The 23,877-nt window shown below is 35.4% G+C and overlaps 1 protein-coding gene across 3 annotated transcripts in view; it reads right to left on the bottom strand.

The window, feature by feature from the left end:
- Positions 1–23,877, bottom strand: part of DSCAM (DS cell adhesion molecule) — a 351,016-nt gene that overhangs the window by 147,068 nt on the left and 180,071 nt on the right. For all 3 annotated transcript variants that reach the window (XR_005559860.1, XM_039369292.1, XM_039369305.1), the window contains exons 7-11: positions 20,185–20,481; positions 18,978–19,253; positions 16,685–16,963; positions 11,196–11,315; positions 7,531–7,704 (exon numbers count right to left, since the gene is read on the bottom strand). Coding sequence is in view for 2 of the 3 variants with exons in the window: in XM_039369292.1 (XP_039225226.1) it covers positions 7,531–7,704; positions 11,196–11,315; positions 16,685–16,963; positions 18,978–19,253; positions 20,185–20,481 (1,146 nt within the window). In the remaining variant the exon portion in view is untranslated. The remainder of the gene's footprint in view (positions 1–7,530; positions 7,705–11,195; positions 11,316–16,684; positions 16,964–18,977; positions 19,254–20,184; positions 20,482–23,877) is intronic.

Raw genomic sequence — 23,877 nt, 5'->3', positions numbered from 1 at the left:
ATTTTGTTATCTTCTCCAGTTCTTTCTCTTCTATTCTGCTGTCTCCAGGCACTGCCACGTCCACTATCCAGACTTTTTTGTCTTTCTTATCGACAATTGTTAAGTCTGGGGTGTTATGTTGCAGGTGCTTGTCTGTTTGAATTCTGAAGTCCCAGAGCAGTTTAATTTTATCATTTTCTATGACTTTCTCTATTTTATGATCCCACCAGTTTTTGCTTACAGGCAAATGATATTTTTTGCAGATCTTCCAATGCACCATTGTTGCTACTTTGTCATGCCGCTGCTTGTAGTCAGTCTGTGCAATCTTCTTGCAACAGTTTACCAGGTGGTCCACTGTTTCTTCAGCTTCTTTGCATAGGCGGCACTTACTGTCTGTTGCTGTCTTCTCAATTTTGACTTTATATGCATTTGTCCTTAAGGCTTGGTCTTGTGCAGCCAGAATTAGTCCCTCGGTCTCTTTCTTCAATTTTCCTGCTCTTAGCCATTGCCAGGTCTTGTTATTATCTGCTTTCCCAGCTATTTTTTTAATGTATTGGCCATGTAGTGCTTTGTCTTCCCATGCCTCTATTCTGTTCTTCATTTGGTCTTTCTTGTAGGCCAGTTTGGTCTCTCCAGTAGTTAGTAAGCCTTCCTGATATACTAATTTCAGTGCATCTTCATCATTGTTCTTCAGATATTCTTCCAAAGCCATTTTTTCTTCTTCAACCATCTGATGTACTTGTAGCATTCCACGCCCACCTATTTGCCTTGGTAGATAAAGTCTATCAATGTCACTGCGTGGATGAAGGGCATGATTCATTGTCATTATTTTTCTGGTCTTCCTATCCATTGCTTTTAGTTCTGCTTGAGTCCAGTCCACTATTCCAGCTGTTTATTTATTTATTATTATTATTGTTGTTGTTATTGTTGTTGCTGCTGCTATTGCTATTATTATTACTATTATTACTATTGTTGTTTTGTTGTTATTATTATAAATACTAGACATAGAGTACTCCAAATCACACATTCTGCTAGAGAGAAGTTCCCTGCAGATGGTTTCCAGCATGAGTTGAAAGTTCAGAAGACTAAATCTCTGCTCCCAGTGATTTACCCAGATTGGATCCTGCAACATTATCCTGGGACATGTATATTTGCCTTCATTCGTGAGACAAGATAATGTAAATCTTATCCTGGTTAGAAGCAATACTGAATTAAGCAGGTTTCAAACAGTACAAAAACACAAAATGATGGAGTTTTTATGGATGGATAATAATTTAAAGTAACAAAACATTTCAAACCCACAGTCAAATTAAATATAACCTTCAATAGTACTTTTAGCTAAATAGTTTCTTTAATCTTTCCTGCTTTTCTTGAAACAGATTATCTTAATTTTCTGAATTCCCTTCCAGTCTCTGAGGCTTCCAATCAGTTAATTCTGAAGTTGTTGAGAAGATGTAGAATACACCAGTTTATATTTTAGCCTTAATTTCTAATTTCTACCTTTGTTTTAAAAAGAACTATCTTAAGGGGAACTAATGTAAGGGGAAGAGGTTGGATAATCTGACACTGTATCAAGGAAGCAGAAATGTCCTTCATTCAGAAATGGATTCTTTTGTTTGAGATAAGTGAATATAGACTGATACTCACATACAGGATAGATAGTAGAATTCTCTGCCTATTCATTACATGCATGCTAATGTAGTTTATACCCAAAGCTATGAAAGAAGGCTTATAAACCATAACAGCTTGGTGTACATATCACTCCAGCCAAAACTAAACAAACATTATGAATTTAACATGAAGTGTGAAACCAGATTGGGTCTTTCTTCAATTACAATTACATATAGTCCTGAGGTTACACCCATTGATTTAGAGCCATTCAAAGTTACAATAGTGCTAAACAAAGGGATTTATAACTGACTGTTTTGATCACATGAACAAAATTCAGACACTTGGCATTCAAGTTGCCAATTATGTTTTGAAAATGTCTAATTTGGCTCATCATTAGAAAAGCAACTACTTTAATGACAAGTATTTTGTATTTTTGTACGCATTTTCTGCAGTGAGAAATTGCACTTTATGCAATATATTACATATTTCAGTAATAGAGGGATAATTAAGGAGGGAGAAGGGGAAACTAAGATGATTTGCAAGCTGCCTCCTTTTGCTCAAAAACCCAATTATAAGATGCATTTTGTTTTTAAAATGAGCAAGTTTTTTAAAAGAAAAAAAATACTAGCAAGATGCTTGCCTAGTAGAACATATTTGTACAAGGGCACATGTGACAATGACGCCACAAAAATGCAGCACTGCTTTCAATCAATTGCCACAGACTTCACATTACTTACAAGAATGAAAAAAATGCATTAGAATCAACAGGGTGAAAAAAAAAGGATATTCCATTTTTATACTCGCTACCTTGAACATACTTCACATTTAATTTCACCCTACTGCCATGGGCACTGTGTTGTTATGACAGCTGATCTGCCATTGAATAGCTGTAAAAGAAAATCAACAAAAGATCGCTTCAATGATTTTCGATGCAATTTATTGGAGCTTGTATCTTGCGGCTGCTGCCACCTGTCGGGGTAATGACACATGATGGGTGATTAAAGTGCAAGTCCTTAAATCAAAGCTGTGCTGATAGTCTAGATAGGCAGAAAAAGACACTTGAAGCTTGTTTATCTCTTATAGTGGGAGGACCTCATTAGGACAAAAAACCAAAAACCAAAATCTTGTTAGACTAACAAGAGCAAATGCTTGTGTCCAGGGAATTTTTTCATGTTTTCAAGGTTTGGCATAAATTTCCCTGTAGTTCTTCTCAGCATGCACATTAGAAAACTACTGATTTGCTATTATGTGCCTGCATGAATTTGATTACCACAATTGCAGTTCCAGGTGGTTCTTTTTGTCATTTATTTTTATAAAATTGCTGCTTTTAATTTCCACTGGACAGACATCAAACCTTCCTATTGATATCTTAATCTGCATGTATCATCAAAAATATATTAATGAACAATTTGACATTTTTCAGTTCAGGACAGAGTTATAATAAAGATTGGAACTGGGCAGAAGCTTTCAAACTATGATTTGTGGAAGCTTCTTTCACATGGCTTATGGAAAAGTTTCAGGACAGAATATCTGTAGGTTTTTTGTCATTCATTCTGGTGGTAAAGTTTGAAGAATCCAAAAACCCTAGTGGGGGACTAATGTCTTTCAGATTATGGCACTAAATAGGAATTAACATAGATTGCTTTGCTGTTAAAAAAAAACTATGTGATTAGATGTTTGAAAAGGAAGGTAGATGAAACAAATTCTGCATTCAGTTAATCATAGGTTTCCAAACATATTATGTTCATTCAATACTATATACTATACACTTTATAAACAGAGAAAACTACAGCTCATTGGGATCATGGCATGTTACATTTTTTTTAAAAAAAGGATGATAAAGCCACTTTATCAAACCTGCAATATATCCGCTGCTTTTTAACTGGTTGCTGAAGTTTTGCCAAACATACAGATTCTACGTAAAATATAATTTGAATATTTAATTTTACTTTATTTTAATTTTACTTACTTTACTTTACAATGATTATAGCAATGTAGGATTTCTAGTTTAAAATTATAGTTTATGGCTTACGATGATGAGAATACTCCAAGATGATATGCTTATCTAAGGCTCTTCTAGATAGAAGTAAGGTTTCAACAGTGAAATGAGATAAACCCCTCATTATGCAGATGACATCATAACCAGCTGCCTACCATAGTAAAATTTCCTAGGAAACATTTATGTCATCTCTGACCTGTCCTCTACTAAGGAAATCCTGTTTCGAGAACTGCGTATCTGTATTAGCTCTAGGTCTTGCATTCCACCTTTCCATAATGACCTTCCCATGCTTGTGAGCATTTACTTTTGCCTTTTTTCTCTAGTACGTTCTCTGTCACAGTCTCAACTCTTAAAAGCTGAATCAAGTGAGGCAGAAGCACAAAAGGCAACCACAGCAATTCCACTGAGACTGCTCAATTTTTATTTCTCTTCCAGGAAACTTTATTGGAAATTTACTACACTTGTTTCTTAGAAACTCACCTATGACTGCAAAAAGTCTTTGGGTCACATCACTTGATTTAGCTAGCCCTGCTCAGGTTTTGTTTTTCTATCCAAAATGAATTTTAAAATAGTAAAAACAGTCCAGATTACTTTCAAGTGTGTTTAAATTGAAAAGTTGGAAGGCAGGGAAACTTATTGCCTGATACTATTCTAATTTGCAGTAGTCACAAATATCTGTAGCTTAGGTGAAGGATGAGGGTGACGGTTTTTTCTCCGAAGCTTGTAGATTGGTTTCTGAACATTTCATTACCAGGCTAGGTAACATCTTCAGCAGAGTTTAGAGGATGCCAGTCTCAGTGTTCTTCTGTTTATAAGGGCTTCAGGTGTGTGGGTGTGTCAAGTGGGGGTCTTGTGATGTCACAAGACCATCACTTGACACATCCACACCTGAAGCTCTTATAAACAGATGAACACTGACGTCCCCTAGCCTCCACTGAAGATGTTATCTAGCTTGGTAACAAAACATTTGGAAACCAACTCATAAGCTCAGAGAATGAACTGTCACCCTTAGTATTCTAATTCACAGATTTCTCAGTGGCATTATTTCATGTGTTTTTTTAAAAAATGTATATATCCTTCATAGTTAACAATTAAATTAAATTGCAGAAAAGGGAAAGAGCACATGATTTATTACATGACCAGAATGCAATTCAACAAGCTCAAGAGGTAGAGAAATGAGATTGCTTTACTTGGATTCTCATACTGCACAGATAGACCCGTTGCTTCACTCTCCTTAATAGGAGAGTCAGTTTTGATTTTAATCTGATCTTTTGTTTGACTGAGTCCAAAACATTTTAAGAAGTGTTCAGAACTAGATTTAATGCTAAAATTGTGGAGAACATGTCCCCATGTAGAAGCTCTTCAATCAAACAAGGGAAATATCTTTTGCAGATATATATTAGTTTCAAATTCAAGCCATTTTTTTCAAGCTATTATAATTTATTTCAATTTTCCAGTGATCTGAATTGTACTTCTTCATCCACATTAGCTTTTCTGTTGTTCTATCACAGGTAAAAATTTGTGCTGCAAGCTTCTAATTAGAGAGGAAATAGTATGGGATGGGGATGGGTGATCCAACAACTTATATACTGTAATATTCACAGTTCATTTTGCAAGTTTAAATTCTGTATTTATTTCTAAACTCACCACTCAGAAAAAGATGTCTATAGCACTTTTTCTCCCACTTCAATTCTGAGCATATGGAGAGTCTACTAGAAAGACACTCTGCAGACTAGACAAGCATATTATATTTGATTAATTAGCCTAGCAGGATGCATTACACTAGAAGGGAGCTTGAAGCTTCCCTCTGCTAAAATGCCTGCACCACAGGACTGGAACAGATAAGCCAATAGTACAGTGTTTTTCAACTTTAGCAAATATAAGATGTGTGGACTTCAACTCCTGGTGCTGGCTAGGGAATTCTGGAAGTTGAAGTCGACACATCTTGAACTTGCCAAGGTTGAAAAACACTACAATAGTATTAGCTGATAAGAATGAAGGTAAAAAGGAGTAAGAAACCCCACAAAAAAGGCACAAATGTGAATAAAATATGTCAACTATCCCACATAATGATTGTTTATTATTGTATATTAAGCATCAGTTAAATGTGTATACATTGATCTAGATAAAATATGTTCTGGCATTCAACTACTATAAACCATAATTGTCATACAAAATGTACAATGGGAACAGAAAGAATGGGTGTGCCTTTCAGAATTATTTTGGGTAGCTCCTAAATCTAAATAAATTAATAAAAAAGAACTAAATATAATTTTGTTACCTGATGCTAGAAGCTTTTATTTGATTCAAAAGATAACTATCTCCTGAGAGATCTTTGCTCTGAGTTGATAAAAGATACTTTTTTATAACACATAAAACTGCATAGCTTAATCAGACATAGCTGTCAACTAAGAGGAAGCTGGAAGGTTGCCAAAAATGCCAAAAATATGGCATTTACTATCTATTCAGAACTGCTTTTAACAATTGCTTTGGAAAATCAGCATCATCCCAATTCTAAAAAATGCAGTAACTTATCTACTGCCTGGCATTACATTGGTCAGTTCAAGCTTAATTGGGAAAAATGGCTTCGGTTTTATAGTAAAAAGTAAATTGGCACTTTTTCAGATGTTTTAGATTACAATTTCCATTATGCCAACTGCGGGTAGTTGGATTTATGGAATCTGTAGCCCAAGCATCTGGAAGGCATCAAATTCTGTTACTCTAGGGAAGAACGTACTTGGGGATGATGATTCTGTCATATAAAGTAAAGCCTTTGTATTTATCAATGAATACAATACAAAATCTAGCCACTGTCCTTTCTTTTTTAATAATGTGAATTTAAGGGGGTTATAATAGCCCTTTTTAAAAAGCAAAATAAAAGAACATTAGCAAAAGCTTTTTTAGTCTGTGTTCTTCCATTGCTTTGGTTATTAGCTGTACAACTTTCTCTACACCGAAGTGATTTGGTACACACATATATAGAAAGAGAGAGTGAGAGAGAGTTTAAATCAAGGCTGGCAGATTGAATGTTGCATTTGTCATGTCTTGTGACCCCAGGGAAAATTGATTATACAGATTCACTGTGGATTCATCACTAAAAGGGCAGCTTTTGATTAAAAATGTCCAATATTCATTCTGGGACATTTGGAGATTATTCAACTGTTCTCACTTGGTCCCCCTTCCCCACTTTCTAAGCAAAGAAATCATTATTTAGGTAGTTCCTATTGTAACCACGCCTGAACTTAAAAATTGGCAGAACAGAACTAAAATTCTCTTCTGGTCTTGGTCCCAAAAAAATTATTCTTTGTTTAAGAACACCATTTAGGACTCTAGGCTTAAATACAAATCAAGAAGAAAGAAAAGAAAAAAAAGTCTTGGAAATTCTACGAAGTATCATTTCACCATATTTTGAATGATGATGTTCAGAAATTTAGTTGTTTTCTTTGAATGACCTAGCAAATGAACAATTAAGAATGTATATTTGGGGCTAAAAATCACCACTTTCCAAAGCAACATAAATAAAACCTCATGATTATTGCAGAATATGGACAATATTACTGTCATTAAAATAAAGTATGAAAGTCAACTGAAAGGTAAGCACCTCCTGTGAAGGCATTCTGAAGCTCTTTGTAGTGATCCTTATTTAAGCTCTGTCCAGGATTAAATATATTTGCAACATTAGGATGCCTCACTGTACTCCAAAAATATAATGTTGAAGGAGCTCAATAACCTTACAGAAATATTTTACACACAATGTCAACCCTTCCCTTTGCCCACTTAATCTTCCTCAACTAAATTGTAACCAAGTGATTCAGCTGCAGCAAGAAGAATGTGCAGGTGTGCCTTAGAATGAATGCAAAATATTTTTTTTTTTCAATTCAGGAGCTGAAAGCTATCCTTTTGCAACTCAATAGTCATTACTATCAGGAAGAAATTCTTACTTTTAACAGTGAGGTACATGGACTTGCTGACGTCAGCCCCCACATCATTGCTGACCTTGCAGAGGTAGTATCCACTATCTTCTTCCAGAACATGCTTGATCAACAAGGAGCCATTTGTCAGAAGCTGGATACGCCCATTCAAGGCAATTGGTTGGAACTGGGGAACTCCAGCACCTATTGGTATAATTAAAAAAAAAATAATCAGGAGGCAAGATGCCTGAAAGAAGTAATTGATTCGATTGCTACTGAAACAAAATTGAAATGACTTAGAAGTCATTTTAAGTATATGCACACATACAAGCACATACATACATGTGAGAGACCAAAAAAATTAAAAAAACCTCCTGCAGTAATAATTGATATGGGGGGTAGACAGGGACACACTTCTAAAAATTACTTAGATTAAGAGCCATACTTGTAAATTTAGTAACTGCTAAAATATTCAAAGTTTTGCCTGGGATATTTAAATATCATGCAAGGGTCATGATATTTAAGTACACTTAGTCCTCAACTTATGACCATTTTTTCTATGACTGTTCAAAGTTACAATGGCAGCCATATGGCACTGCACTTCACAACCTCTTCACTTAGTAATTCTGGTCTCTAGTGCCATCATAAGCCGAAATAAATGTACCCTGCAACACCAACAGGGTATATTACAAAGTGTAGGATATTTGCATACGTTTGCTTATTGCTGATATTATTGAGGATTAATTGCACAATGTTCCCAGACTGGAATTTTCCCTTAATTGGAATATCTAGTTGGAAATAATTAAGTATTAGACATAATATTGCTCATAAACAGAAAAGTTTCCTTACATTATGCATAATAACTCAATAAATACAATTATAATCTTAAACCCAGGATTTGCAATAGCACTTAGACTTATATACCATAGTGTTTTACAGCACTCTGGACAGTTTACAATGACAGCCTATTGTCCCCAACAATCTGGAACCTCATCTTACCAACCTCAGAAGGATGGAAGGCTGAGTCAACCTTGAGTGCAGAGCTTCAGGCTGTGGGGAGAGTTAGCCTGCAATACTGCCTTCTAACTTTTGCATCACCAGGGCTCATATAGAAAGAGGTATACAGGTGGTCCTTGACTTACGAGCAGTCACTTAGCAACTGTTCAAAGTTACCTCTCTAGAGCTACTTATGACCTGGATTCAAAGTTCCAACAGCTGCCTACCCCCATGTTCATGTGATTGCTGTTTGGGCATTTGGCAACTGGCCCAAATTTCAGAATCCCATGGGAACATGACCACAATTTACAATTTTTGCCAGAAACCAGCATTTACTTCCAGGTTCTGCCAAAAAATGCCCATTGTGGACAACAGATTCACTTAACAATCATGATGATTCACTTAATGACCACTGCAGAAAAGATTGTAAAATTGGGCATGGTCACATGGTGACTTGGCACAACTTGTAACTGTAATTCTGGGCCCAATCATGTTCATAAGATGAGCACTACTTGTACAAATGTTATGTTCATCAAGTGGGAGTGCAAATGAGCTACAGCTTTAATGGTAGCCTCCTGGTAATTAATTTGCCATGGAACAAAAGTATACCCCGAGTTATAGCTTTGGAAAGATAACAGAAGATTTTGCCTTCTTCCCATTGTAGCGTGGCACCAAAGTTATAATCAAAGCACAATGGAATAATTTCTGTTTGTCAAACAAGAGCCTAGCAGATACGATACTACACTACTCTACTCTAGAGGTCTATAATCTTTTTCAAGTTAAAAAATACATGATATTTTTCAGTACTGTGACAGGGGTCCAATCCCCAACATGAGTGGGACCAAGAGAAAAAGGTGGATAGCACTAAAATAAAAATAAATTGTCAGTTAATATGACTTCTATCCTATATATTTAATATTGTCCCACTTTTATTTCCTAACTAGAAATTTGGGGGTAATTTGGATAGAAAGCTTTAGAGACGTTTTAGGACTGCTGGAGTTAAGTCCATATGTTATATTGCCAGGGCATTCTTAGACTATGTCTATACAGAGATGATGATGATTTTTTAGAGGCTGTCTTGACTCCAGAATGACTCTGACTAGCTTATGTTTAAAAATAGAAAAGTCTATTTTCACATTCACAGGACCTCTTGCCTCACCTCTATTCCAGGTCTTAAGCTGGCTATTGCTATTGCACTTATACACATAAAGGCTCAGATTCTCCTTCTGGAGCCTAACTGCTCCATAAATTTAAAACTATCTCCTCCATTCTGATAGGCATTGCAAAATGTAACCAAGGTTAGAAGGTTGCCTGCTTGAAGAAATGCTGACATTTTATCATTCTACTTCTCATACCACAAAATATTTTAAATGCAAGATGGGATGATAATTTGGCAGTTGGAAAGCCTTTGTGTGCTTTTAGCAAATACCTAAATACATGAACTAGGTAATGTGGAGGTACAGATATTTGTTTTGTTTCTGTGTAAAGTAGGGCTGAGGAGAATAGTGGTAGCTCACAAATCAAGGAACTGATTGATACGCAAAACACTCCACCTGTTAAACTGATTGTTTTCTATATTTCAAGGTCAACAAAAGTGAGGAACACTGAAGAAAAGGTTAAACTTTCTATGTGGACCAGATGTACATTCGTAAATGAAAGGGGATTGCTCACTAGCACATGTACAAATCTTCTATACAATATTTGGATTTGTGATCATCTTCAGGACATTTACACTATAGATAATCCTTGGCTTACAATAGCAATCAGAGCTGGAATTGCTATCATTAAGCAATATAGTTGTAAAGTACAATGTCACATGACTGCATCACTTGCAATGGCAACTATGAAAACCTATCGTCCGCCATTTATTCAATGCCATTGTAACTTTGAACAGTCATTGAAGGAATGGTCATAAACTGAGGAATAAGTGCTGCCCTCCTTAAAGAAAGACCATGTGGATGGTTAAGCAAGGATATATAAGACTGCAACTTCTGACTTCCTGATGGTTTTCCCATTGACTTTGTAGGAAGTTGACAGGGAAATTGCAATTGGAAATTGCAATCATGTGGCCATAGCTGACTGCAATGTCATAGTCATAACTGGACACCAAGCACCTGAATTGTGATCACATGACCAAGGATGCTGCAACAGCCAGAACTATAAGGATCCTTCATAAGCATCATTCATTTAGTGCCGATATAATTTTTAATGGTTGTAACCCAAAGGCTACCTATAACAAGAACTCATATCATCTCCCTTATTTTATTTGACTACATTATTTTATTAAATGAAGAGAAATAATAGGTATTGTCAAGCCCCTAGGCAAGATTAAGAAAAAACTGAACTGATTTTTGAATAAGGTATCTTTAATATTAGTCTTGGGGTATCTTGGAAACCACAAGAAAATTTTTCATCCCTCATTTATAGTGAGACTCTTTGAAATGCTTCTTCTTAATCTTCTTGCTTCTAGGGTTGTGTTTCCATTTATAAAATAAGCTGCTAACAAACTCCCCTTCTACCTTTTGATTATGTTTACCCTGCCTCCACTACTTTTCCAGCCTCCCTACCATCTGACACAGCTGCAATACTAACAAAATGAACATTGCATAATAAATGCACAATAAATGAACATTGCATAATAAATGCATAATAAATTTTCAAATTACACCATAATCAGTATTGTTAGAGGATAGAAATACCTTTGGAATACTTCCAGACAATGGTAGGAACAGGATAGCCTTCTGCAGAGCAGTTGAGGATCACAGCTTTTCCATAAATCCCATCTTGATCAATTGGCTGAACCACAAATCTGGGGGGAACTAAAAGAAAACAAAGAAAGTTGGATATAATCAGGTTATCACTTTATCTATAATTAGACCATTTAACCATGATATTTTTAAATAATTTCCATTGATCCTCAATCCAAACATTGTTTGGCAAATGATATTAGAAACACATTTGGCAATAAAAAGTCTGATAATAAGAACTGCCATACTTAGTGGAATGCATTAATGTCCAAATTAAATAATATGCCCATACCTAATATGTCCAGAGGACTTTGGTATGGGAAGGGAGGGAATCAATGGTGTTTATTATAATTAATTCTGTGGCTTCCTATTAAACGTTTTATACAATGCTGTTTTTTTTTTTTTAATCTAAGAATGTTGCCTCCTGTTTGCAGCAATCAGTGGTCTGGCTTTCATCTCCATCTTTCTTTAGTTGGTTACCATAGATAGAGCAAAAACATATAAATGTTTTACTTTGGGGCATTTAATTCTTCTGATCATAACATGGTGTAGGACATAGCTATAGTTGAGATGTTAAAATACCAAGTTACTGTCTCAACAGAATTGCAAATTTTAAATAGTTGAATTTGCAGTATCCTTAAATACCCATATAGTGACTAATAAACCATAAAGCTTATGGTAGTTTTGTGTGTAAATGCAGAAAACAATTTTCAAATGCTTTTATATATACAGGTTGATTCTTTTAAAAGAGAGCAAATTAATATCTTGAGAGAATATGGTATGATCTTGCTGAACTGATTTTCTGTCTCCACTGAAATCAGGGAAACAATTTTGGATGAACAGGAGGAAGATTGTTTATTTTTGCAATGGAGCTATTGCAAGAGTGCAATAAATGAATGGACCAAGACTACCTTTTTATAAGGCTACCATTAGTATTTTTTGATTACATGATCAAATTTATCATTGTCTTGGACAGAAGGGTTTTGTTACTCTCATTTTCTCTGGGGTTTCTCTGGAAAGATTAAAATGCATATATGGTAAGTGATTCTATTTTGAATAAAATGTTTGTTTTTTGTTGTTGAAATACTAGTACCATGTATTGGAGTATTGCAAATCTAAATTAATAAAAGAAATTCCATTATTCAAAACAAGTTTTATAAAATGTTAGCACAAGTGTGATGTCACTTTCACTGGTTTAAGAAAACTTTTTGTTATAAATGTTTGTCATGAGCCAACTATAAGAAATTTGGCTGATCTCAAAAAGCTAACCAGAGTTGGATTTGGTTTATATTAAAATATGAGACCACCAAGAAAAAAAATAGGACACTGGATTTCCAAAGGCAGCAATGGGAAACTACTTCTTCAATGCTGCCAAAGATGACATGGAGATAGCCAGGATGTCTTAAGCAAAACTTGTGGTGGCCACATGATGGAAGGAAAATTTCTGGCTGAGCTTTAGGGGCATGGAAAGAGCTTGGGAGGAGGCATGGGCTGGTTTTCTGTACTTTCTTCAGATCTTCATTTTATGCTTGTAGATTGCCTCTTAGATACAAATGTATATTTCCTAGGACCATGTGGTTACCATACCATACACAATTTATTTAAAGAGATATCTACATGCGCAACATCTTATCTGCTCCAAGGCACTTCTTCAGCTTTGAATCTGAAGCACAGTACATCCCTATTAAACTTGAAGGACGCTCTTTGGGACAAAAGGAATACCTCTGCCATTTCTTCCTCTTTGGAATGGATGTATTTTTTTTCAGGAGGCATCATTCCAGTATATTTTATTTTCACAGAAAAGTTTTTCAGCCATGTAACAAGCAAACTCTTGTAAATTTCATGGTTTATCTGCAGCCTACTACCTAGTTCAACTATTGTTGCTTCACTTCCACTTCAAAATATTTTGCCTATAATTTAAGATCAGAGTACTGTAAAAGACCACTTGACTATTTTGGATTTTTAACAAGGGAAGGAGGTGGCAATGGCACAAATATTAAAAAATCAGGGCAAATCTTATACTCAGATCAACAATGCTGTTTCCCTTCATCTTATCCCCCTCCTGTGACTCACTGACCAATCAGAACTGTTTTGGGAGCAAGGGGCCTTTGACACAGAATTAATGGCCTTCCAGAGCTGTGTCAACTATTGCCATTGAGGTCTTTTGATTCATGTTCCATGTCAAAATGGCTTTAGAGAGCAGTGCCCAGCAAATAGTCATAGATTCATTAGCCAATGGGAACTTGAGCAGATCCCTACCCTTGATTGTGTTACTGCCAGCACTGCCATTAAGTCATAGTAGGTTGTCTTGGCAATATTTGTGTAAGGTGAAGCAGAAAAATTTCACTTTCAAACCAGAATAACTAAATATAACTCCTGTCAGTCTAAGTTACAGGCTGGAGATGACACAGAGGTGATGTCATGAGAACGATCTGCCTGATAAAAGTTATTTTTAACAACGCTTCCCTGTTACACTTTGAGAAATCATTGATGTAACAGTTTTTTAAAAAAATGTAACTATTTAAAAACACTTTGGTTAGCCGTATCTTTCATAAATGTACACATTTTTGTTTAGCTCTTTGAACACAGAATGGAGTAGACATTAGTAAACTTAATCCATACTTTCCTTTCTTTACCACTACTAAGTCCATTTTAATGGACTCTAGTATTTTGCTCCCACTGGAATGTATCAGAAACTTCTCTTATTTCTAAAATATACATGTGAAAGAAGTTTATGCTGCATGAATATGGATTAGTCTGCTTATTCTATTTCCCCTTTTACTGTACTTTGGGAATTTGGTTTCTAATAACAAATACATGAAATGGAATATTTCACAAGTTTATTTCAGTGCTGCTGTTTAACTGTTTAACATCCTCAAGATTAAATGCTGTCAAGGTATTAATTTAATAGCTAAACAGCTTATATAATGATTTAATGTAATGTAATGTGGATGATGAAATTATAGGAATGACTCAGTAGAAGTCTGTGTCCCTTTAAGAGCCTGAGTATAAAAAGGAAGGCTTTTGCTGGAGTATCTCTCTCTCTCTCATCCATTTCCCGCTGTAACTGCTGTGTGTTGGAGTTTGCTGTAGTACCACATGTATGTATTTTGCTCCTAGTGTATATTGTAGATAGTGTAAGATAAACCAGCATTTGATACAAACTACTGTTTACTATATTTACTCCTGGGTTATCTCAGCCCATTAAGACTATGCATGCTGTGACAAATGCTAACTTAATTTTTACATGACACCTTTTCTTTACCTTTATAAGATATTCAAAACTGTTTGTCAGGCTCTCTAGCTCAGACTCAGCAGAACCTATTTGATGCATCATGGCTAGATAATAATTACTGTTGCATATTAATTGCAGATACCTCATTGTAAGAAATGTTTGCCTTTATCAATGTAAGTGCATGGTCCCATCTTCTACTAACTACAGTTTAAATCTGGTTCTTCTCTGATCTGATTTTTCTCACAAATTTTTGGTTTTGTTGTTTGTCTGTTGGCATAAAAGGCATCCTGCTTTGGAAAAAATCTAACTCCCAATGTCTCTTCTACACTCTGGAATACTTTTCACTGGACATTTAATTATCAGATAGTGTAAAATACCCAAGAGGTACATTAGGAAAAGCTTATTTCCATTATACATTTTTTAAAAGTAAACGATAGAGATAGCCTCATTCAAGTTATATTTCATTTATTTATGTAAAATAAATATGCTAAGCATTGTATTAATTTATTGATTCCAGCAATCTATATAGTGATCCCATGTCAAGATTGCTTAGTTATTTCCCCAAAAAACAGCAGTAGCCTAAGATAAATCTGGCATTGTTTATTACTTCCATCATTAGCTATGCTTTTTTCTGGTTGCATGCATGAATTTATTTATGCATGCATAAATAAATAATAAATAAATCTAGTACAAAACAAATAATTTGTTTAGGTATTTTCTTCAAATACATCTTTCTCATAAAAAAGTCACAAAATTATGTTTGGACTCTTACGATTTTATAATACTGTATTTGTATTTTAGTTAAATATTTTGCCCTATTATTTATTTTAATTATTTTTCAAACATTCTCATTTTTACAAAGCTTAAAATATTCCTTAATTAATCCACATCCTATATTAAACTAAATGTTTTTAAGACCTACATAGTAAGGTGTTATTTGAAATTTAGTTCAAAACGTTTAAGAGTTACTTGAATGGGTAGTCCTTGACTCAGTCTCTAAGCAATATAATCATCAGTGAGTCATCGTCTGATGGAACCCAATTTTACAATCTTTTTTGCTGCAGTTGTTAAGTGAATTCCCCATTGATTTTGTTTGCTGGAAGCTGGCTGTGAAGGTCACAATAGTGATCACGTGACCCTGGGACACTGAAACTGTTGTAAACACATGCCCATTGCCAGTTGCAATCCTGTGGCTGTGGGGATGCTGCAATGATCTTAAATGTGAGAACCAGCCATAAGTAACATTTTTCAGCCCCATTGTAACTTCAGGCAATTGCTAAATGAATGGTTATAAGTCAAGGACTCATACACTCCTGCCTTCTGGAATGGAATTCATTTCCATTGTGGATTTTTTTTTTTTAAGTAGAAATACTCAGGCAAATTCTGCTGCAATAGAGACAGCAAAAATAAATGCATTCTATGGCTAGCTATTGTCCTCAGAAGCTTCATAATCATCAGAATATGTTCGTGACATTTACATAACTGTCCATGTACTGTATAATTGGGAAAGTTTTCTACAAATTAAGTCAGGGTTAAGTTGAATTTAAATAAAGCAAACATAGGAAAAGTTGCATAGAAAAACATGTGTTACAGATAGTCATGGAAGTTGCTTATGAAAATATGCACAAAATGTGTATAACAGCAACTGCATTTTTGTGGATTTGTTTCAAATAAATTATTAGTTAGGAAAAAGACAGAAGAGCAGGATAATACATACTGACTGGTAGTGCTAGAAGCCTCTGTCTGGATGCACCTGGATTTGACTCACAGGCTGCCAGTTGAGAAACATCACCATAGCACACAGTGATAGGAGACACCTTCTTAGTAGCTGAACAACTGATATTGCCAAAACATAAGGCAAGATAGTAATAATCCTTTATTGTAGCAGAATTATACAGCTTGCTTATCAATTAGCATAATTTGTTATTAAAAATGGACAGGCTCAAAGCTAAAATGCTATAAAAATAATCTAATCATATTTCAAATTCTTTCAACTCACTTGCAGTTTCCAAGAGTAAGAACAGACATTTCCTGACCATTGATTGCATTCACTTGTAACATGTTCAGACAAAAGAAATGTGCTATTATTATGGTGCATGTGAGAAGATAAAAGAGCAATTATTGTACACTCTAGTAGCATTTCGTTCCCATCACAATTGGTGTTTGATAATATTTTTGATGATATTATTGCCACCATTATATTTACCTCTAACAATTAATTGGCTTTGGTGCTCCACAGCTGCTGCATCATTTCTTGCTATACAGGTATAGTTTCCATTGTGCATAAGGGAAAGATTAGAAATCCGTAAGGAGCTGGTGAAGTCAATGTTGTCAATAGTCACCCCAAGACTGGCTGGAATTGGCCTACCGTCCTTCTGCCAGGTGATTGTAATAGGCAAGTCCCCTGAGACCACAACGCATGGAATGAAGACTCTCTGGCCAATAGAGAACCTCGGAAATTCAAAGGGCTGGATAAAAGGTGGCACTGGAAGAAAACGAAGCAAATATGTTGCTCAGAAAAGTGTGATTATAAAAATTATCAGAAGAAAATATTTCATCTGCAAGACAACTAGCATGCATTAGGTGAAGCTATAACAAATAATTATTAATTGTCAAATCTTTATCAGTAAAATACTGGTGCAGGAGCTGAAGCTGGCAATGGAGGAACCATAAATTCTCAGGCTAGACAGGTCTTTTATATAAACACATCTCATCTGCCAAAGACCTTTAAACAAACTAGCAAGAAGCTTACCTCAGAAAGGAAAAAGGCAACACTTTGAGCTCTCTACTCTGTTAAGGCTTCTTCTATTTTTTTATTTTTGCCTGCAATAAAAATTCTAATCTAGCAGATCTGGGTCTGAGGGGTTTCTGCCCTATTAAGCTAATTGTTGAATAAGGGGTTCTGTGTATAAGTGCAAAGTGTTACCATAACTCTTTTGAGTCAAGATGTCAGTTAGGACATTTAGTGATTGATAAGTATGAAGGGCACTGTCTAGAAAATGTTGATTAAAAATCAAGTATAAATCATAGGTAGATTTTCAAAATTGTTCACAACATAGTATGAATACAAGCTTTAGCAATTATTTTTGAGGTCAGAATGTCTACAACTGGCCAAGCAGGTCCCAAGACCCTTTGACAGTAAGACTTGCTGCACAGCAGTTATTTGTATGATGTGATAGCAGTAGCTCTTATGGCTGGTACTTTTCAAAGCTCTCATGACTGAAAATTCTTGCTGGAGATGGTATACAAACTGGAAATGCCAAGTTACATTTAACATCTCCATTATATTTGTTTTTGACAGACAACTACAGTATGGGAAACCAACGAAGGTGACTTTTAGGACTTATAGCGGAGGTCATCATGCAATGTCTAGAAGCCATAGCACTTCCACAAATACAGCCGAAAATATGGATCAGATATGTAGACAACACCTTCACAATAATAAAAAGGACCAATTAGAGAACACCCAAAGAGCCATCAACAACATGTTTAAAGGAATCCAGTTTACTAGAGAAGCAGAAAACAACAACTCACTATCCTTCCTGGACATCCTGATCAGCAGAGACCACAATGGCAAACTAGAAATGCAAGTCTACGGAAAAACTACCCATGCTAACCAAGTGCTCCAGTACCAAAGCAACAACCCAACCTCCCACAAGACAAGCTGTATAAGGTCTTTATTTAAACAAGCCCGAACATATTGCAGCAACCCAGAACAGCAGAAAAAGGAAATAGAGCATCTATACAACACATTACAACAAAATGGATACCCACACAACTTCATCAAAAAATTCTTGACCACTCAACCCAACACAGCACAACCAACATAAACCCTAAAAAGAATTACACTGCCATACATCAAGAATCTCTCAGAAACCGCAAATAGACTACTCCAACCACACGGAATCAGCATAGCACACAAGCCAACTAAAACCCTTCAAAACATCCTAAGCAAACCAAAGACCCAGCTACCCCAGAAGAAGAAAAAGGAGTCATTTAACAAATTGTGTAAGAACTGCAATAACCACTTTGTAGGACAAACAAGCAGAAGACTGGCAGAACGTATCCATGAACACCAACTGGCAGTTAAAAGGCACAATGAAAATTCTTTAATTTCACAACATATACACAAATTGAACCATAGTTTTGATTAGGGAAAAATGATAATCCTAGACCAGGCCAAATCCAAAAATACCAGGGAATTTTTAGAAGCCTGGCAGTCTGACAAATCAGCCATCAATAGATGCATAGACATTAACAATATCTATAGACTATACAAAAGAGACAATCAACTAGCCCCAAAGAGAAAAAGACTCCTTTCCACCAGTAATCCACACTCAGATCAGCATAGATTAGCTCCAAGGTCAACTTCAGACCAACAATAAAATTCATAGAGATATACATTCAAATATCTGTAAACTAGACCATAATCTATGTTAGATGCTTACCACCTTCATTCCCAATTTCACAAACATTTTTAAATTACATGCATGTTTTACCTTTTACTGTCACGTGTACACTCTGGCTAGTGGACAATTGGGGCTGAACCAGAACATTGCATGTGTATTCCCCCTCGTCCACCTCCTTCTGCACATCTGAGAGCTTTAGTGTTCCATTGTTTTCAAATGCTACTTGACGATGATTAAAAGGGAGCAGATTAGAATTCTTGTACCACTTGATTGAGTAATAAGGATAACCAATGACCCGACAGTGAATGAAGGTATCCCGCCCTGCTATTGCTGTAATATTTTTCATTGGCCGAATGCTGGCTGGTCCTGTAAAGATAAAAGCAAGCTCTTGAAAATAATTTAGAGGTATAATTAGTTAAGAAAATATTGTTTTCTTTTAAATATATAATTCTTTTAGATCCTGAAAAACTGCAGCTTACTACAGTTCCTTCCTAACTTTTAACTTCACAGAGCAACATAAGGAGTTCTTCCTACTTGTTTTACATTTTTCAATTTTTCTAATCCTACAATAGCCATATTAATTAATTAATCAAACTACACATTTGGATCACTAAACCATTATGATAAAAATCTATGTTGAATTACAAATTAAAAGCTAGTGAAATTTTAGTTAATACCAAATAAGACAAGACAGAAAGGAACGGTAGCCTGATATTTCTAAAAGTAGGGTGAATAGTTACTGTTTTTAACCTTTTATATTCCAGAGGTTTCGTTTGAAAATTTATTTCACCCTCAGTCAGCAGCTCAATGGGTGTGTGTATTCTAAGTGAAGTGCTGTGCTCTGATACATCTGTCAGGATGAGGACTGAATTACAGATATAAGCTGCAATATTCTAAACTTGGATACTTACAAGGAATGTTAAGTTTTTAAAAGAAAAAAGTCATGCAAGCAAAACAAGTTCTATAGTAAGTTAAAAATAGCTGAATTGATTAGTATGTACAGTGTAACATACATTCATAGCATTTGTTGTGCTTATTTTGTATAATGGGCTGTCAGTGCAATCTGACACACATTTACTCAGACGTAAGCCCTATCAATGATGCTTACTCTGAAGAAGCTGTCCTTAGCATTATAGTCATATACCATTATTCCTACATGGGAAAAATAGAGATAGCATTGGACAAAAAATCTTAGCATTCCATAGCAAAGTTCATATACTATATGCATTTATGTTTCATTTTACTATAATGAGGAATTTTTTATTTTATTTTTTTGAGAAGCTGATTTGACAAGCACCTCTTACGTTTATTCGAGCCTGGTAGAGGACGACTCCTGCTGAGTTGTTGGCAGTACAACGATATACTCCGCCATCTCGGACCTGAGTACTGGAGATGTTTAGGTAGCTGACCACATTCCCCTCAGAGGTGATGATCTGACTAATACGGTGGTTCCCATCTTTAATTATGGGATTTTCATCCAAAGTCCACGTGATTGTAGGAAGGGGAGTTCCCTTTACATTGCACATCAAAGATACACCTTCTCCGGGGCTTACCACTTTCTCACTGAAGGCTGAAATTATTTTAGGAGTTCCATCTGTAGAAGGAAAGGTATCTAAGTTAAAAACAGAAGATACATGAGACAGTTTACCACAAAAGGGTAAATCTCTTTAGCTCCTTTGTTTTTTAAAAAAGAAGCCAAATAAATATTAGTTTCAAAAAGTAGCATAATTAGTTTTCATTTTGACGCATATTTATTGCTTGAAAAAAATCACTTCTATTTTTTCCCCTTGCCATTTTATATTAATATTATTGCTTTCAGTCAATTAGGCTAATTATAAATTTATTCTGGGTTAGAGTAGAGGTTAATCCAGTGAAATAAACTAGGAAGGGAACAGAGGTGACTTATTTAATGTACCAAAGTTAACTTAGCAAAATTTAACAAAAGTAGAACTCAGTATATCCTGCCTCAACCCGTGCACAAGATCTTACAGAAGTTATCACGTCTATAAATCATATACATAAATATATAACTGTGGCAGTTTCTTATCTCAACTATTTCTTTAAACTCCTCATTAGGGGACTGTGAGTGACAAATGCTTTTAGTGCTAACATTAAATGTGTGTGTATGCACATGTATTTAGCAGACCGTTTTCCTACAAGAAATAAGCGTTTAACAGAATATCTGGGAAGAACAGGAAGAAGGGGCAAGACCAGAAACTTCAGATTGGCAGAAATATGTCCAGAGAATAGTCTTTACTCTGAATGAGTTTAATTCTTTGGGGACAGAAGAACTGCATCAGGAATACTGAGGAACATATTGATGAATGTGATATATTTTTATATATTATCTTTGAAGAATCCTGGAGAAGGGTGAAGTGCAGAAAATATCAGAAAATCCTGTTTTCAGATGGGGACAAAAAAAAAGGATCTAAAGGACTTGCTAATCATGGTAGCACTTTGATAGCAACCCTTCTTCATTTCATGTGTTTGCTGTTTTCAAATAGCTTAATTTGTATTTATGCACTGAGCCCCTGGCTGGATTTAATGGCTGAAATGGCCTTTACCATATTTTCTGTTTTCAGTCCTTGATGGAGAAATTTTGAAAATCAATGAATCAGTAAAATGAAATGAAAATTCTACCCAAACGTAACTTGTTTAGTTCCCACTAGCACCAATGTGTGATTGGTTTACTAGAAAGTTGTGAGCTCTAACCCCTGACATTAATCTAAACAGGCATGTGTACATAAATATATAAAGTTGCAGTGTTCTCGTATTGAATCTAGTATGCAACACCTGTCAACCAAACACACACCTCTAACCTATTTGAAGTAAATAGATGACACATCAGCATTTAGGAATTAGGACTGGTTTAGTTATTTTAAAGAAACCTTTGATATTTTCCCCTCCTGCAACATTCCAAACAAAAGAATAAAACTCATGTTGACCAGCTCATGATTCCTTTTTTCATGATAGTTATAGCCACATATTCTTTAGGGGTAAAAGATTATTATGAGATATGAACAAATTCTATTTGCAATGCTAAAATTCTGTTTGCACTGCTATTTATACCACCATGCCGATCAGTGTTTTAGAAAGGAGGCAACACTTTGTGTACAGATCTGTGAACATCTAGAAACAAATAAAGTTATAACTAGTAGCCAGCATGGGTTTGTTAAAAACATGTCAAACCAATCTTATTTCATTCTTCGACAAAGTGACTAAATTAAAGCAGTAAAATTCTGTGGACATAGTATATTTAGACTTCAGCAAGGTGTTTGATAAAGTAGATCACAACCTACTTCTTGGTAAGATAGAAAAATGTGGGATAGACAACATCACCACCATATGGATTTGTAACTGGCTGACAAACTGTATTCAATAAGTAGTCCTTAATGGTACTACACTGGTAAGCAGTGGGATACCACAAGGTTCTGTCTTAGGCCCGGTACTCTTTAATATCTTCATAAATGACTTAGATGAGGGAATAGATGACACTAAGCTGGCAGGAATAGCCAACACTCCAGAAGACAAACTCAGAATCCAAAAAAGATCTTGACAGACTTGAACGATGGGCCCTATCCAACAAAATGATATTTAATGTGGGCAGGAAAAAACCAAAGGTACAAGTACAGTAACTGCGAGAAGGACCTTGGAGTCCTAGTGGACAATCACTTAAACATGAGTCAGCAGTGTGCGGCAGCAGCCAAAAAAGCGAATACAATCCTTGGTTGTATAAACAGACGCATAGAATCAAAATCGCATGAAGTATTAGTACTGCTTTATAAAACCATAGTAAGGCCACATCTGGAATACTGTAACCATTTTTGGTCATCAAATTACTAAAAAGATGTTGAGACTTGGGGAAAAAGTGCAAAGAAGAGCAATTAAAATGATTAAAGGCCTGGAGACTAAAACATTTGAAGAACAGTTGCAGGATTTGGGAATGGCCAGTCTAGAGAAAAGAAAGACTAGGAGGGACATGATAGCAGTATTCCAATATTTGAGAGAATGCCATAAGGAGGAGAGGGTCAATTTATTTTCCAAATCACCAGAAGGCAAGACAAGAAACAATAGATGGAAACTAACCAAGGAGCGAAGCAACCCGGAATTAAGGAGAAACTTTCTAATAGTAAGAATTATTAACCAGTGGAACAGCTTGCCTTCAGACGTTGTGGGTGCTTCATCACTCAAGGTTTTTAAGAAGAGACTGGAGAACCACTTGTCTGAAATGATATAGGGTTCTCTTACTTGAGCAAGGGGCTGTACTAGAAGACCTGCTCTATTTTGATTCTTGGCTTATTGTGGAAAAATATTTTCAAATTTTAAAAAAAAGTATTTCAGAAACTTTGCATTATAATGTTAACAAGGAATTAATAAATGAATAATTTCATATTATCTCTTTTAGGTAGCACAATACTTAGGGAGATTTAAAAATAATCCAGGGCCGAGAATGCATAAAGCTCATGCCAAATATCGCTCACAATCTACAAAAAGGACCTTATTAATAATTGCACATGGGCTAAGCTTGGTTTTCACTGTAACCATAATTACAATGAATTAGGACAGATTCATACATTAAAATTTCTGTGGGGATCACTAAAATTAACACTACTACCATTATTATTACTACTGCTAATAGCTAATGCTCTCAAAATACTGTACCATTTTGCTCCAATGGGAATTGCAGTTTAATTCTATCAAAAGTATAATACAGAAGAACAGTCACAACATATATAACAGGTTTAAGGTGTGTTTTATACACACTCCTTGCATGAAACTCTTTGCAAGCTCAGGTCTGCAATAATGACTGGATCATTGGAAGTGCTTATAACTTTCTTTCTTTCTTTTTTTTTTTGTCTTGGTTTAAGAGCAGGCATAGAGATCTTGCCACACTGAAATGTTTTTCAACTGTAAGTGCCATTTAATGAACATCCAGGCAAGGGTGGGAAAGCCGGTGACAGTTTCCCTTCTATATTGCAGCATGATTCAC

This window comes from Crotalus tigris, unplaced genomic scaffold (assembly GCF_016545835.1).
Source record: "Crotalus tigris isolate CLP2741 ecotype Arizona unplaced genomic scaffold, ASM1654583v1 scf7180000017601.7605149639:7615979, whole genome shotgun sequence".
Lineage (NCBI taxonomy): Eukaryota > Metazoa > Chordata > Lepidosauria > Squamata > Viperidae > Crotalus > Crotalus tigris.
Note: the sequence above shows the minus strand (reverse complement) of the source record. Positions and strands in the feature narration are given on the sequence as shown.